At 47.6% G+C, this 14419-nt stretch overlaps 1 protein-coding gene across 1 annotated transcript; it reads left to right on the forward strand.

Moving 5' to 3' along the window:
- Nucleotides 1-294: 294 nt before the first annotated feature.
- LOC126516717 (NAD-dependent protein deacetylase Sirt6-like) lies at nucleotides 295-2329 on the forward strand. Its single transcript, XM_050166816.3, has one exon. It carries the CDS (start codon nucleotides 1382-1384, stop codon nucleotides 2327-2329), a length of 948 nt encoding a protein of 315 aa, XP_050022773.1. The 5' UTR covers nucleotides 295-1381.
- The last annotated feature ends 12090 nt before the right edge of the window (nucleotides 2330-14419 follow it).

Raw genomic sequence — 14419 nt, forward strand, 5'->3', positions numbered from 1 at the left:
TGGCACGCTAGTGCAGCAGCAGGTGTTCCCATTCGCTCGCTCTGCTTCGTCGAGGCGCGCTCGTGACATGGCATTGCAGCCAATGGGAACTTGGGTGCCATTCTTCGCTTGTCCACACGACAGACGCCAGCTTTTTCACTCAATGGGCCAGTTGATGCTTTCGCATCAAAAGACGGAGGGAGGTACACTGATGTTGAACTGTCTTTTACGACCCATTGGATCGACGGTCATCTGGTAGATGAAAAAGCTGTGATAGAATTATTTATTGAACAAAACTCTTGTCAAAATCAACGAGAATTTCGCTCAGGCTTTTTGGACGATTTGCTTTTTTTACTTTGCTCTCACTTTGCTACTTTAGAGAAGCACATTTCTAGATTCGTACACAACGCTTTTTCTACACCATTCATGTTGTGTATTTTGCTTTATTCCCTCCACAATGAAGCGATTTGTTACAAAACTTCACAAATTTATTCCCCGGTCAGTTTTCAAGAGTATCATGTTTTGTCAATAACCTGCCCAGTTGGACATGAGTCCCACTCTCGAAATAGTTAGCAAAATAAAATTCTTTAATGGAAAGCTTCAAGCAATCCATGACATAGCTGAACTTGCTGGCCTCGTGCAAAGTTATGTGCACTATGTACCTAAGGATAGCAGCAGATATGAAATAAACAAAGGTCATAAAGGGGCAGGAAGGGACATAAAAGGGCAGGAAACATTCTGAGGTGCTTTTTATGTGGAAGGTAACCGTCATTTGGAGCCCGCGTGTGCACTATCAGTGAAAGTGTGCGTTGCTCGCCGTTCTACGTGGGAATAGTAGATGGGCCACTCCTGAAGAGAGCGCGCGTTGGCGCGTACGTTCGAAACGCAAGTCGCATGAGAAAAGATGCAAAGACATGTTTACAATCTTTTAAAAGTACCCTGATGCTTAAACAACGTACGCAGGAAATTAAACGAAGAGAAAGGAGTACAGGCGCCTCACGAACGAAAGACGATGATGCAATTTTTTATGCTTTTTTCCCTTAAAGTATCCGAGGGCAAAAACAAATTTCATGATTTCCCTAAAATGTGCTGCCGAGTTAGTGCATCATCTAATAACTGCGGCTATACGATTTCCTTGCAGCTGCCACGAAATCAGGACCAAAACTTAAGACGTTGCTAGATTGTTTTTGTTGCATCCTAGTGCTCTCTGTGACTGCTGTTTCCTTACCTCACGCTCTGTTGTAATTTAAAGCTATGCACGTTTATTTTGTTTTTTAACATCTTGAGGCTTTCATAATAGCTCGGCCTGCTTCTGCAAGCCGCTTCATCGTATCTAAAGCAAGCAGCGGCGGCGCCGATGGAAGTGTGAGCGAAAACCACAAGTGGCCGCAGAAAGTTCGCCATGTCTTGCGATTATGCAAGCGGGCTGTCCGAATACGACAATAAAGGCATCTGCGGCCAGCCCGAGCATTTCGATGAGCCGTCACTGCTCGAAAACAAGATCGCGCGATTCGCTGACTGGATGCAGGCCTCCAAGCACATCGTAGTGATCACAGGCGCCGGCATTAGCACTTCGGCCGGGATCCCCAACTTCCGCGGTCCCCGTGGAGTCTGGACTCTGGAGCAGCAGGGTGAGAAGCCGCAGGTCAACATTTCGTTCGACGACGCGCTACCGACTTCCACGCACATGGCCCTGGTTGAGCTGGCGCGCAGCTGGCAGCTCAAGTTCCTCGTCAGCCAGAACGTCGACGGCCTGCACCTGAAGTCGGGCTTCCCGCCGGACATCCTCACGGACCTGCACGGAAACATGTTTCTAGACCGATGCAACCAGTGCGGTTGGAAGTTCGTGAGGACTACGGCGACCAAGTCAGTCGGCCAGAAGCCCACCGGTGCGTCGTGTGCCGTGCCCAAGAAGAACGGTCGGATGTGTCGCAGTCACCTGCACGATTCTATCCTGGACAGGGAGCACGAGCTGCCCGAGGACGGGATCGAAGCAGCCGACCTGCACTGCAGAGCCGCCGACCTTATCCTGTGCCTATGCTCGACGCTCCAGATCATGCCGTGCGGCGCGCTGCCCCTTCTGGCCAAGAAGACTGGAGGCAAGGTCGTTATCTGCAACGTGCAGCCCACGAAGATCGACAAGTCGGCCGACTTGATTCTGCGCGCCTACGTCGACTACGTCATGGAAAAACTGATGAAGCGCCTGGGAAACGCGATACCGGCCTACTCTGCCGCTTGCGACCCGAGGAAAATCAAACGCGAAGCCCCTATGGAGTATCCAAAGTTGAGACTGCCGGAGGCCAAGGCGCCTGCACCTCGCAAGTACAAAAAGAAACCCCCGAAGAGTTAAAGTACCTCGTCAGACGACGCGACTGCGCGGAAAGCGATAAAAAAGAACGTCATCTGTCATCTACCGATGCGACCGGTTTACAGACGACGTGCTAGAGACTCTAATCTTAAGTTTTGCAGCTTAGCGACATCTCTTGTTAGTCGTGCAGGTGTCAATTGTTTACGTATACATCGCGATTGTGATGCGAGATGAGGCGGCGTTCGGGACCACCTGTGTTTATGCTGCTCCAAATGAACGCCTAGTTTCTGAGATGCTCGTGTTATCTATAGCCCAGTATTACCTTGATATCTTCCATTTTTCATGTAATTTGCTGCCTATTGTGCATCGCATCTATTATCATTGTTTTGCCACAACATACTACCCATGCAGAGCTAACAAATTGTAAGCTTTTATGGATTCATGTTTCATGATATTGAGCGATGAATCATTCTTCATTCCTAAAGAATGAAGTAGCCAAACGGTTGTGTAGCCGGGCATCATCCCGTAATTACATGATTATAGATTGCAGCAGTTAGTGTGATACCTCTTTATACATCTTTTACAGATTATGTGCTTGAAATAGAAAATGTTGCAGGCCTTTCTGCACAAATGTAAAGGCACTCATGTAAAATGCCTCTTTGAGAAACTGTACAGGTAATTATTTTCATTTAAATCCCCTGCCCATTCACTGCCACATCTAGAGTAAACAAAACATTGTCTAGTGAAAGAAGCTGCATTTCAGTGTTTTTATGGGTTCATACAACACCTTTCGAGTTGACCTGCAGAGTCATTTTGAACATTTTCGCTAAATATCAGGTTAAGAAAAGTGCTCGACACTGCTATAGAAAAACTGGACAATCGCCCCTTCACAGAAGTTCGACACTGGCCCAGACAGGTATCGGCATTCAAAGCCTTCAGGGCTCTGCTCAAGTTTATAACAGCTTGTGAATTGTGTGACCATTCTAAATGTTGTAAAATGTAGCTTTTGCGTTATTGTCTGAATTTTTCTCAAATTATTTTTTTTCTTCTTTCACCTTTTATTCCCGTTACCCATTTCCACAGTACAGGGTAGCCAGCCGGTACTTACCCTGGCTAACCTCCCTGTCTTTCCTCCCCTTTTCTCTCTCTCTCTCTCTCTTAGCTAAATATGCGTGTTGCTTGACAAGTTGTACTTTTTTTTAAATAAAAATTATTTGTAGAAAATGTGCAGTGGAAATAGTTTTTTATTATACTTTTGTCCAGAGTAGTTTGTTACAAATTATTTGCTCCTGTAATAGCTTATGGGCATTTATATGACCCATTAATGTCAAGTTATTCATAAACGTGCATCTATAAATTTGTGTATACTGGTCTTACTTCAGCGAATGACAGTCCATAATGCAGCATCTAGCTCAGAGCAAATGACCACTAAATTCCACTGAAGCCCACTGAAACACTGCTTGTCATGTGCCCGGGAAAAAAGCTGCTTCCAAGGGTCAAATTAAGAACAATACATGTTGTAGTGGAGCAAAAGAAAAAGGAATGAACAGAAAGCACAGCTCGTGAGAGGTTGCCTTATGGAATGAGGTGATGCACATGATCCACTGACTAAAGGAACAGCGGAGGGTTCAATATGTTGACAGACACTTGCTTTGTCAACGTACTATCCAGCACAGCTGGGAATCCTTGTGGTAGCTGCTGCATGAAAACTCAACCCTTGTGAAGCAATGCATTTTTCATATCCCCATTATGACCTGCTCTTCACTTATTCAGAAATGGAATCATCATGACCCAGTCCTCTGCCATCTGACTCCACACTGTGCCTCGAAATTTTCGAATATTGCATCACATCGTCTAACCATTTATTACGCTCAACTGTGTTCTCCAACCATTGGCACCCATTCTGCTACTGTAATAGATGCTGGTGACCTGTTCCATGCACATGACCTGCCTAACCCTCCTTCAATAAACAGTTGCATGTGGGGTAGTTGGTTAAGGATCATAAATGTGAAGTTAATTGGACTGCCTTGATCTAACAGAACACGAAGGAAACGTAACCATTGCGTGTGAGAGATTTCGTTTTTTCATGCGTGTCCTGTTAGAACTGTGCATTCCAACTTCATATCAATGATCCACTTCCTCTGAATTCCAACTACAACATTTTTCACCCATGTTTGCTCTCTCAACCATGCTGCCATCGTTTCGTATATTCATGTTAATCACATTCTGTTCCGTCGCCCATAGTGCTATCATTAGCTTCTTTAAAGTTTCTTAGCTATCATAGCTTGCTAGGGCGGTGTATCACAACTTGGCCGTGCGTGAAGTTGTGGCCTTATGGCAGAGCATCGGCCTCTTGCCGGGTAGGCACTGGGTTCGAATACTCATCATCATCATCAGCCTGGTTGCGCCCACTGCAGGGCAAAGGCCTCTCCCATACTTCTCCAACTACCCCGGTCATGTACCAATTGTGGCCATGTCGTCCCTGCAAACTTCTTAATCTCATCCGCCCACCCACTTTCTGCCGCCCCCTGCTACGCTTCCCTTCCCTTCCCTTGGAATTCAGTCCGTAACCCTTAATGACCATCGGTTACTTTCCCGCCTCATTACATGTCCTGCCCATACCCACTTCTTTTTCTTGATTTCAACTAAGATGTCATTCACTCGCGTTTGTTCCCTCACCCAATCTTCTTTTCTAATCCCTTCGAATACTGGAACCACCGAAAACACACTGGCTTTTCTCATGGGTAGAAGTGTCCCTGGCGTTTTGCTTGGCTGCTTGTAGTGGTTCTCAATTAAAAAATGGTCTTTTACAGATTATTTGGCGGGTCATCTGGCAACCCTTCTCCAACCATCCAGCCTTTTAGTAGAGCATTCACCATGGGTGTGGGAGGCAGACTAGATCCTCCTGCAGATCATGCAATAAAAAGGGAAATGCCACAATGATCATCATTACACCTGTGATGCTGCTGGTGACATAGCGGTAAAATGTGTATAGGCATGCTCCGGACCAGGTACTCAGTCATCACAGAAGCTCTATGCTTGAAACGGTAACATAGCCGAATTACGTCTCATTCTTGTTCAGGAGCCTTTGTCCATGTCTCAACTTGAAGCAAGAACCCACTACAGCTGTCATGCCGCAGACATGGTGTTGCGTCACAATTTCAGCCTTGCAAATACAGGGATCTTTGGTTTGATCGCCAGCTGCCACGATGTATTCTTTTGTGTCGCTGAACAATCTTCGTGATGCATGTAGGCGCCAGATTTTTGTTGTAGCCAACCATGAAGCATATTCATGTTAAATTGTAGGATTCATACTGTGTATACTCTGTTTCTTCTAATGCAAATAGCACTCTTAATCTTATGTTCCCCTCTTTGATGTGCTGCTGCTGTCTGCTATTGGGCCCTTGAAATGTCGCTCTTGCTGGCGAAACAACACCACATGTGCAGGGTCACCCAATGCGAAACCACAGCTGCTCACTTCCCCCACTATGATGCCCATTCAGAGGTGTGCTAATGCCCCTTACATGAACCTCAAAATGAACCCCTTTGCTGTGAGAGCAATCAGGCTAAAATACCCCCCAATGTAGAGAAACCCAGTGCCTTTACAGATCAGATTGGTGATATATGACTAGCAGAAATTACGTTCAATGGGCAAGAAAATGTACTGGCAGTCTTGTACATCACCCCACGTGCCTCTCAAGCACCAAATCAGGAACTCATTTCCTGAAGTTTAACTTGGTACACTTTTATCTCTCTTGCCCTCATATGATAACACTACCGATAATAAAGTTAAGTTATGGGGTTTTACGTACCAAAACCACTTTCTGATTATGAGGCAAGCCGTAGTGGAAGACTCCGGAAATTTCGACCACCTGGGGTTCTTTAACGTGCACCTAAATCTAAGTACACGGGTACTTTCGCATTTCACCCCCATCGAAATGCGGCCGCCGTGGCCGGGATTCGATCCCGCGACCTCGTGCTCAGCAGCCCAACACCATAGCCATTGAGCAACCACGGCGGGTTGCCGATAAGAAGATGCTAAAGATTATAACCGGGGACTTTAATGTCAATGTATGTAGATCCGCACATGCCTGGTTTCCCAAAAATTGGGAGAAGCATTTGGTGTTAAAAGGGCCTTCAAAGACTTCCTACTCAAGGTGGAAACATAAGGGGTCATCGATCATGCGTTTGTTAGGGCTTACTGACATCAAAGCACTTAAATGCGTATACTTAACCATCCACAGAACTCTCGTGCATTTGGTGACTACCGCTGTGGGGAAACTCGACTCGCGCGTCCCCTGATGTCGTTTCTCCCGCATGGTTCTCGCACCTCCTGTAATCCGGCTTCTCCCCGTAGCTAAGCGCTGGCGGCAGTCGGTGTGGTTGCAACATATTACGAGAGATGGCGTTAGTGCTGTGCTGCTAACGCTGCCTAACGGCGGAGTTAGTCGGACGCGCCAGGCAGTAAGCTGGTAGGCTCCCCTTTGGCTCGGTCTCGGTGGAGCGGCGCGGTCATTCTGCGCGTGCGCCGATTTATGCTTCTGCGAGACCGTCTCGCGAGGCCTAGGAGGAGGACACCAGACTGGACAAACACGATCGTTCGAACGTGCGCGCCACCTTTCGCCTGACTCTACGCGCAGACGACCAGGCATTGGTGTCCAGCATAGGCGAACATATTCGCTCGATATCCAGTCGCGGTGGAGTTGAACTTCCTAGATTTGTCGCGCGCCCATCGGCATGTTATGTGGATAGCAATTCGGCTAGCAGGCATTAGTGTATGAAAGGCGCAATAAATGTGCTTGTGATTTTTGCACTAGTGTGTTGTTCCTTTGTCCCCAAGATCACGGGTGAGACCCCACAACGCGAAGCTATGTAAATCTGAGAATTATCTCAACAGATTGTAGATAAATGTGTCTTCAGCAATACAGTGTGTCGCTACATTTCTTTAAAGGGTCCCTGAAACGGTTCGGACAAATTTTGTAGTCGCGTAGGATACAGCTAAAGTTAATCATTTGCACCACATTTTGTGTGAAACGTCTCATATTAAGAGAGCTACGGACGATTACAAGGTACCCTCCTCCATGGTCATGCATTTTTTCTTCAACTCGTTCACCGAGTGATCGGGGCTAAGCTTCGCCTTCACTGGCTCTGCGTCGTGATGGCACGTCGTGTCGTCGACTTCCGGTTCTCTAGGAGTGAGCGCGCGAAGCCTCTCCAGACTCTCTTCCAGCTGCTTGGCAGTCGACCCCAAGCGAGAGCTATTGAAGCAGCGTGCGTTGCAAGCATTCTGTCGCAGCGCCGAACGTGTCTGGTATTCCAGTAACCACAGGCGAGCTGGGAATTTCGACGGAACGGTGGAGGCATAAACTCAAACTGAGGAAGGAACTTTAGCGTAGACGTACATGAGCTGCCTGATCGGTCTCCATGGTCCAGCCGCCCGTTGGCGCAGAGCTTAATCAGCCAAACAAGCTAGTATTGCTCTATCCAAGTGTAAAACGTTTTAAACATTTACAAAACCAACGAGTTAACGATTACACTCCTGCGAAAAGTTTAGACCAGCAGCAAAGAAGAATACATTTCGTTACTGCTACTGTGTGTGGTTGAGCTCTGTGCCACCAGGTGGCTGCGCCATGCAGACCATTCACATTTGCGCTTCTGCTCATCCCGCGAAACGACACGATCAAACGGCCAGGCCCTGTCCCCTTGCGCTTGCGTATACCCTGATACTGGATTCGCGAAACGCTATTGCGTTAATAATCTTCCGGTGTAAAGTGACGGCCGCAAACGCGCAAATCCTGGCGCCGATCGGATAGCGGCAATCCGATGCGCTGTAGCCAGTCCACTCGTCTGCTGCCTTGCAGAGGGACACGATGTCGCAGCTTGACATATTGCCAGTCGGTACGTTTGCAGTCCACAACGCAACAAAGTCGAATCATAGTGCTCGCGAAAAGACTGAGACCGACTCTGACCGCGGAGCTCTTGTGAAAATGGAGCACATTGTACCACATGCAGACGACGCTTGCTGTGTGCCGGAAGTTCTTAAGTGTAGTGAGAAATTCTTGTGCATTCTCTTTCAGTTACCTTCTTTTCATAGAAACAAATGAACTAACATTCCAACTATTACTAACATCATTTGTTCACCATAAAGGTGGAAAAATTATGACGCGCCCTGCGCAGCCAGTCGGATAGCTCGCCCTACTGACGTCATATGGGTAGGGGCGGCTGAAACTTCCGCCGATCAGTGTGCTGCAATCTGCAGCGATGTACGTTTTTAAAACTTTATAATAAATTACACGCTTTACGCGGAGCACTTTGATGCATTAACGAACGATCAGAAGGATCTAATGAGAAAGTACGTTTGTACAAAATTGTAAAAATCGTTTCAGGGTCCCTATAAAGGCCAACTGCAACGAAATTTAACTTGGGCTAAACTGACTAAATGCTGAGCGTATACTCTCAGAGTAATCTTGGCAAAGCCGCAGGGCCGGTAATTGCCTAATTTTGTTATTAATAGCTGTTAAATAGCGCCTATGCAGACGACGCGTGCACCTGGCGGCAAAGCGGTAGCGATCCGGATATGGCGAATATTGATGAACCGTACGCAAGTATTGATCCCTTAGTTGCGCCTAGGCAGCCAGGCGCATTGCTCGCTCATAATTTGCGTGTTGACAGGCGTCTCTCTCGGAGTACGTTCTCCCTGTTTCACTCATGTTTGAGCTGTTGCAAGAATAACGATGCATTGTGGCCGTCGGGTGCTCGAATACGTACTTTAACACGAGCAATGGCTGAGCCGTGTTGGATGTGCTCGGAAAGCCAAGCACATCTTTCCTGTCCCAGCTTTCAGAGCGAAAGCGTGGACCGCGGCGCAGCAGGCAAGTGCCACGCGGACTAGCCAACGCGCACGAAGCATGTAAGTAGACTTGATGAAAAGAGCGCTACGAAGACGCGGACTAAAAGAAAAACATGTACGACGGACAAGGCGCTTGTCCGTCGCCTTGTCCGTCGTACATGTTGTTCTTTTAGTCCGCGTCTTCATAGCGCTCTTTTCATCAAGTATGCAAAACCAACTCGCCCACATCAAGCTTCTGCATGTAAGTAGAGTTGACGAAGCTGCACCAGGTGCATTTCAACACAGTCGCTTACTCATGAAGCTCTGCTGGCAAACGCTTTCTCGGGTTGACTATGGAGCACGAAAACCAAAGGTACCGTTTAAACGTAAGTTGTACTTAAGGGCAATATTATCGAGCGATCATTCCCGGTTGTACATGGTCTTCAAGATATTTCGTGCGTCTCTACATCGGACGCGTTGAAATAGACAAACATAATCCTTTCTGGCACAGCTCCAGAAACGAGCAAGAATCGCATGCTGCATTTGTCACAAAGGAGAACGCGACGCGGCAGCCATAAAGCTTCCTACAGTATACTATATCTCTGGCGCCGCAGTCATTGACCCTTAGTTGACCCCCCCCCCCATGGGAATGATGAGGAGTCATGGAGGAAAGAGAAAATGAGGAGAAGACCTACCCCATCCGCGCGCTAGGAGAAAAGTGTGGGAAAGCGTGGAATTTTATCTTTTTTGCTATATTTTTGCTTATATTTTGCTTTATAATTCGCTCACACTTGTTACACCGTGGGTTGAAGACCGTGGGAAAGGCGTCGTGTGTGCAGGATTGCTTTAGTCTGCGTGTTTTGTTCTGCTGTGTTATCTAGATTGTGCTCTCCCAGCTGTTGTTGTGGCCAGATAGGAATGGAAGAAGTAAAAAGCGTAAGACGAACGCGCATGCAATGCCATACCCCACGCCACGGACGAAGGACGACGTGAGGATATTTTTCTCGTCTTCGGTACGTGCTGTCATGCTAACTGTCATCACAGACCGAAACCGCTGTACTTCAGTTTATGTACGATAAACACGTTGCACGTTAGTGACAGCTGTGCAGTGTTCCTGCTTTTGACAGCGGATGTTGCATTTGTGGCACGTAAAACAGCCATGTGAAAGGATGGGAAAGAAGCGGCTGCTATGAGTAAAAGAGCGATCAACCTCCTTTACTGCAGCAATCTTATGTGTGTGCTCGAGGGGCGCAGGGTAGTGAAGGTTGGCGGATGTGGCGCAATAGTGAACAAGGCTCGACAGAAGAACGCACGCTTGTACGTACGTAGGCACGGTGAACGCGCTAGCCGCACGCATACGCGCTTACTGTTGGGCATTGCAGAACTTTGTTTCGCTGAAGTTTCACTTACCGCGAGAACAATATACCTCACGCCGCGGTCGGTATATTTAAACGCGTAACGACGTTCTCCTCTGCCGGTCTGTTCGCCGGTGGGATGTGGCTCGTCACACTTCCACTGTGAGTGGCCGTCCGAAACGTGTCCAACAAAGCAAAATGATTCCGATGAAGCCACGACCAGCATGCGTGTTTGTTATCATAAACTGCAGATGAGCTTGCCCTAGGTGGTATCGCGATGGAATCCAACGCGATTAGACCGTTCGTCAGATCGCTACGGCATGCAGCCCGTAGTGGTTGCGCCTATGGTAGCGCGCCGAAGGCGAGTAATGTAAACAAGAGAGGGAAATCGGGCCCGACACGATGTCGGAGTAACACCGACTTCCGGCGTCACTTTAGTATCACAAAGAGTGACATCAGGGCCCAAAATGTTTTGTATTTCTCTCACTTTCAGCACCTACGTATTGGGTCCTGTCAGCCCTTAGGCCAGAATTTCAACCAGTTTACCAAAGAAGGATATAGCGAAACGACTTTTTTAAACTTGTGGTTTCGATTTCCACGCCGCGGACGCCGCCACCGTCAACGCAAAATGGCCGTGCGCCGCCTGTGATTAATAAACCGGCGCCGTGCCGATGACGCCGCCGAATAGAAACGACCACCATGCCGCCACCGGTCGAAACCGACACGGCGCAAACCTCAAGGGGGCTCAGTTAGTCCAGATAAGCCGGTAGCCAAATCTTGTGACATTCTGTCCAACAGTGCAAACTTTTTTGTTGTTACACAGATGTTTTTCGCGAAACAATGTATAAAAAGGGATATATATAAAATTGCACCGCTGCCGATACTTTACGCCAGCAGGTAATAACATAGTTACTGCAATAAAATCACTCCGTCACCTCTAGGTAAATTGTGTCACTAGATGGCGCCACCAACCCGCAGTGCTTTAACGCGAAAACATTAATTGCCCTATTACGCGAAAATCCGTTGGCGGTGTGACCAAGCGATGATACCAAAAATGACCGACGGTGTAAAGAATAAAAACATGTCAAAAAATGCTCGGACTGACGTCAACTTTGTCAGGTAGGTTCCTGTAAACAAAGGAAATTATTGGCATTGAAAATTAAAATTTGGTGCATTACAGTCTGAGTGGAAATCGAAACCGTGCCTCCAGGTTGCAAAACGAGAACGATTCCCCAACGCCACGGCGACTCCACGGTTGCGACTGGCTAAAGGTGTGCCTAGTGCAAGCATCCTTGCACACGTCACGTCGCAGCTACCTGGCTTACTAAAGGTGTGGCCTAGTGCGTGCGTCATTGGGCACGTGACGGCGCAGCCAATAGAGGGAATGTGGCGCCACGTCATGAGTGTATAAAATGAGCGCGCTGCTTCCCGCGCGTCACTTGCTCTTCGGATTTCATCGGTGCTGTCTCTACTGCGACGGACTCTGAAGCGTCTACGTCAACGGCAGCTGTGAAACAGAAATAACTTTAATGCATGTCGAAAAGATCAATGGAAAAACATTTCACCAAAGCGACAATAACACTTTCGCACTCCTGTACACCTATCTTTATTTTTGGCCAAGTTTTATTTATTATTCTCTTAGTTGATTTTCGTTTTGCTTTAAATCGTCTTTCCTCATTCGGCCTCAGTAAATTACTCGCCTTTTACGAAGGGTACGACAATTAGTTCAGTGCAGCTCAAATTTACGCTTCTGGTTATAAGGGCTGTCATACTTGCTGCCATTTCATCGCGTCGCAGAAGTTGAATTAAGGTTAGCGCGTTCCTTGCTCCTACCACGGTGAAAAACGCACGCGAGACGCGCATGCACGGCGTGGACTTTGTGGCCGACGCCAGTTTCTCGCTATGTTTGGCTTGGTCCGCCTCGGCTCGCAATACAAAGTGCGCACGTTACCGTATACATGTGGTATACACTCCTCACCGTCTAGTATGCCGTTCGAAAAGTCTTTCCGTACCGCAAAAAGGCGCGCATGTGCCTTGAGCGGCCGGCACGGTGTTAAAGAGTTTTAACGGCGCCAAGTTACCGAATGGTAAGTTCGGTAATACGTTGTTGTTGGACCAAGTGTCACATGATGTCGCTATCGGCTTTGTGACTGGCGTCTACGTTTGCCGTAACCCGGCACTTCCGTAAAGATTAATACGTGCATGAACAAGTTTACCAAAATGAATATTTCACACTCCTCACATAAGTCTTGTATTCCGAAAGGCTTGAATATTAGCCACTATCATCATTATCACGTTATCGTTGGCATCGAGCCAAACACGCAGCTAAAATGTGTTCGGTCATCGTAGGTTAGTACGGAACTGCAATACCGTACAGTATATCGTGCTTACCGTACGGTAACACGGTACTGCTGAAACTCTCTATTAGCGTACCTGCGTAGCAGAGTCGGTAGTGCTTGGCGGCCAGCAGGAGGACTTGAGTGCCAGCTCATCTCGTAGGTGCGGCGACTCGAGATGCAACGATGGGAAGGACGAAGTTCAGCACCTCGATTGAGAGCACTCGATGCGGTTCCTTCCAGATGGACGCGGACATACTTGCGCTTGAGGGGTGTCCACGTGAGCTTCAGTCTGCGGCCGCGCCCTACGTCTGGCCGTCTGCCTGTGGCTCCGTTCGTCATCTCTGTGTTGACGGTGGACCGGGCGGGCACGTGATCACTGCGCTACAGTTGAATATAGCAGACACACTGGAAGAAACTGTGAGAGAATGGAGCAATCATCATCAGCCTGGTTATGCCCACTGCACGGCAAAAGCCTCTCCCATACTTCTCCAACTACCCCGGTCATGTACTAATTGTGGCCATGTTGTCCCTGCAAACGTCTTAATGTCATCCGCCCACCTAACTTTCTGCCGCCCCCTACTACGCTTTCCTTCCCTTGGAATCCAGTCCGTAACCCTTAATGACCATCGGTTATCTTTCCTCCTCATTACGTGTCCTGCCCATGCATATTTCTTTTTCTTGATTTCAACTAAGATATCATTAACTCGCGTTTGTTCCCTCACCCAATCTGCTCTTTTCTTATTCCTTAACGTTACACCTATCATTTTTCTTTCCATAGCTCGTGGCGTCGTCCTCAATTTAAGTAGAACCCTTTTCGTTAGCCTCCAGGTTTCTGCCCCGTACGTGAGTACTGGTAAGACACAGCTGCTATAAACTTTTCTCTTGAGGGATAATGGCAAGCTGCTGTTCATGATCTGAGAATGCCTGTCAAACGCACCCCGGCTCATTCTTATTGTTCTGATTATTTCAGTCTCATGATCAGGATCCGCAGTCACTACCTGTCCTAAGTAGATGTATTCCCTTACCACTTCCAGTGCCTGACTACCTATCGTAAACTGTTGTTCCCTTCCGATACTGTTAAACATTACTTTAGTTTTCTGCAGATTAATTTTTAGAGCCACCCTTCGGCTTTGCCTCTCCAGGTCAGTGAGCATGCATTGCAGTTGGTCCCCTGAGTTACTAAGCAAGGCAATTTCATCAGCGAATAGCAAGTTACTAAGGTATTCTCCATTAACTCTTATCCCCAATTATTCCCAACCTAGGTCTCTGAATACCTCCTGTAAACACGCTGTGAATAGCATCGGAGAGATCGTATCTCCCTGCCTGACGCCTTTCTTTATTGGGATTTTGTGGGTTTCTTTATGGAGAACTGCGGTGGCTGTGGAGCCGCTATATATATCTTTCAGTATTTTTACATACGGCTCGTCTACACCCTGATTCCGCAATGCCTCCATGGCTGCTGAGGTTTCGACAAAATCAAACGCTTTCTCGTAATCAACGAAAGCTATATATAAAGGTTGGTTATATTCCGCACATTTTTCTATCACCTGATTAATAGTGTGAATATGGTCTATTGTTGAGTAGCCTTTACGGAATCCTGCCTGGTCCT

Source organism: Dermacentor andersoni, chromosome 1 (genome assembly GCF_023375885.2).
Source record: "Dermacentor andersoni chromosome 1, qqDerAnde1_hic_scaffold, whole genome shotgun sequence".
In the NCBI taxonomy this organism is placed as follows: domain Eukaryota; kingdom Metazoa; phylum Arthropoda; class Arachnida; order Ixodida; family Ixodidae; genus Dermacentor; species Dermacentor andersoni.

What these genes read in the sequence shown, in the direction of transcription:
- LOC126516717 (XM_050166816.3), top strand. Translation starts at nt 1,382, where the DNA reads ATGTCTTGCGATTATGCAAGCGGGCTGTCCGAATACGACAATAAAGGC.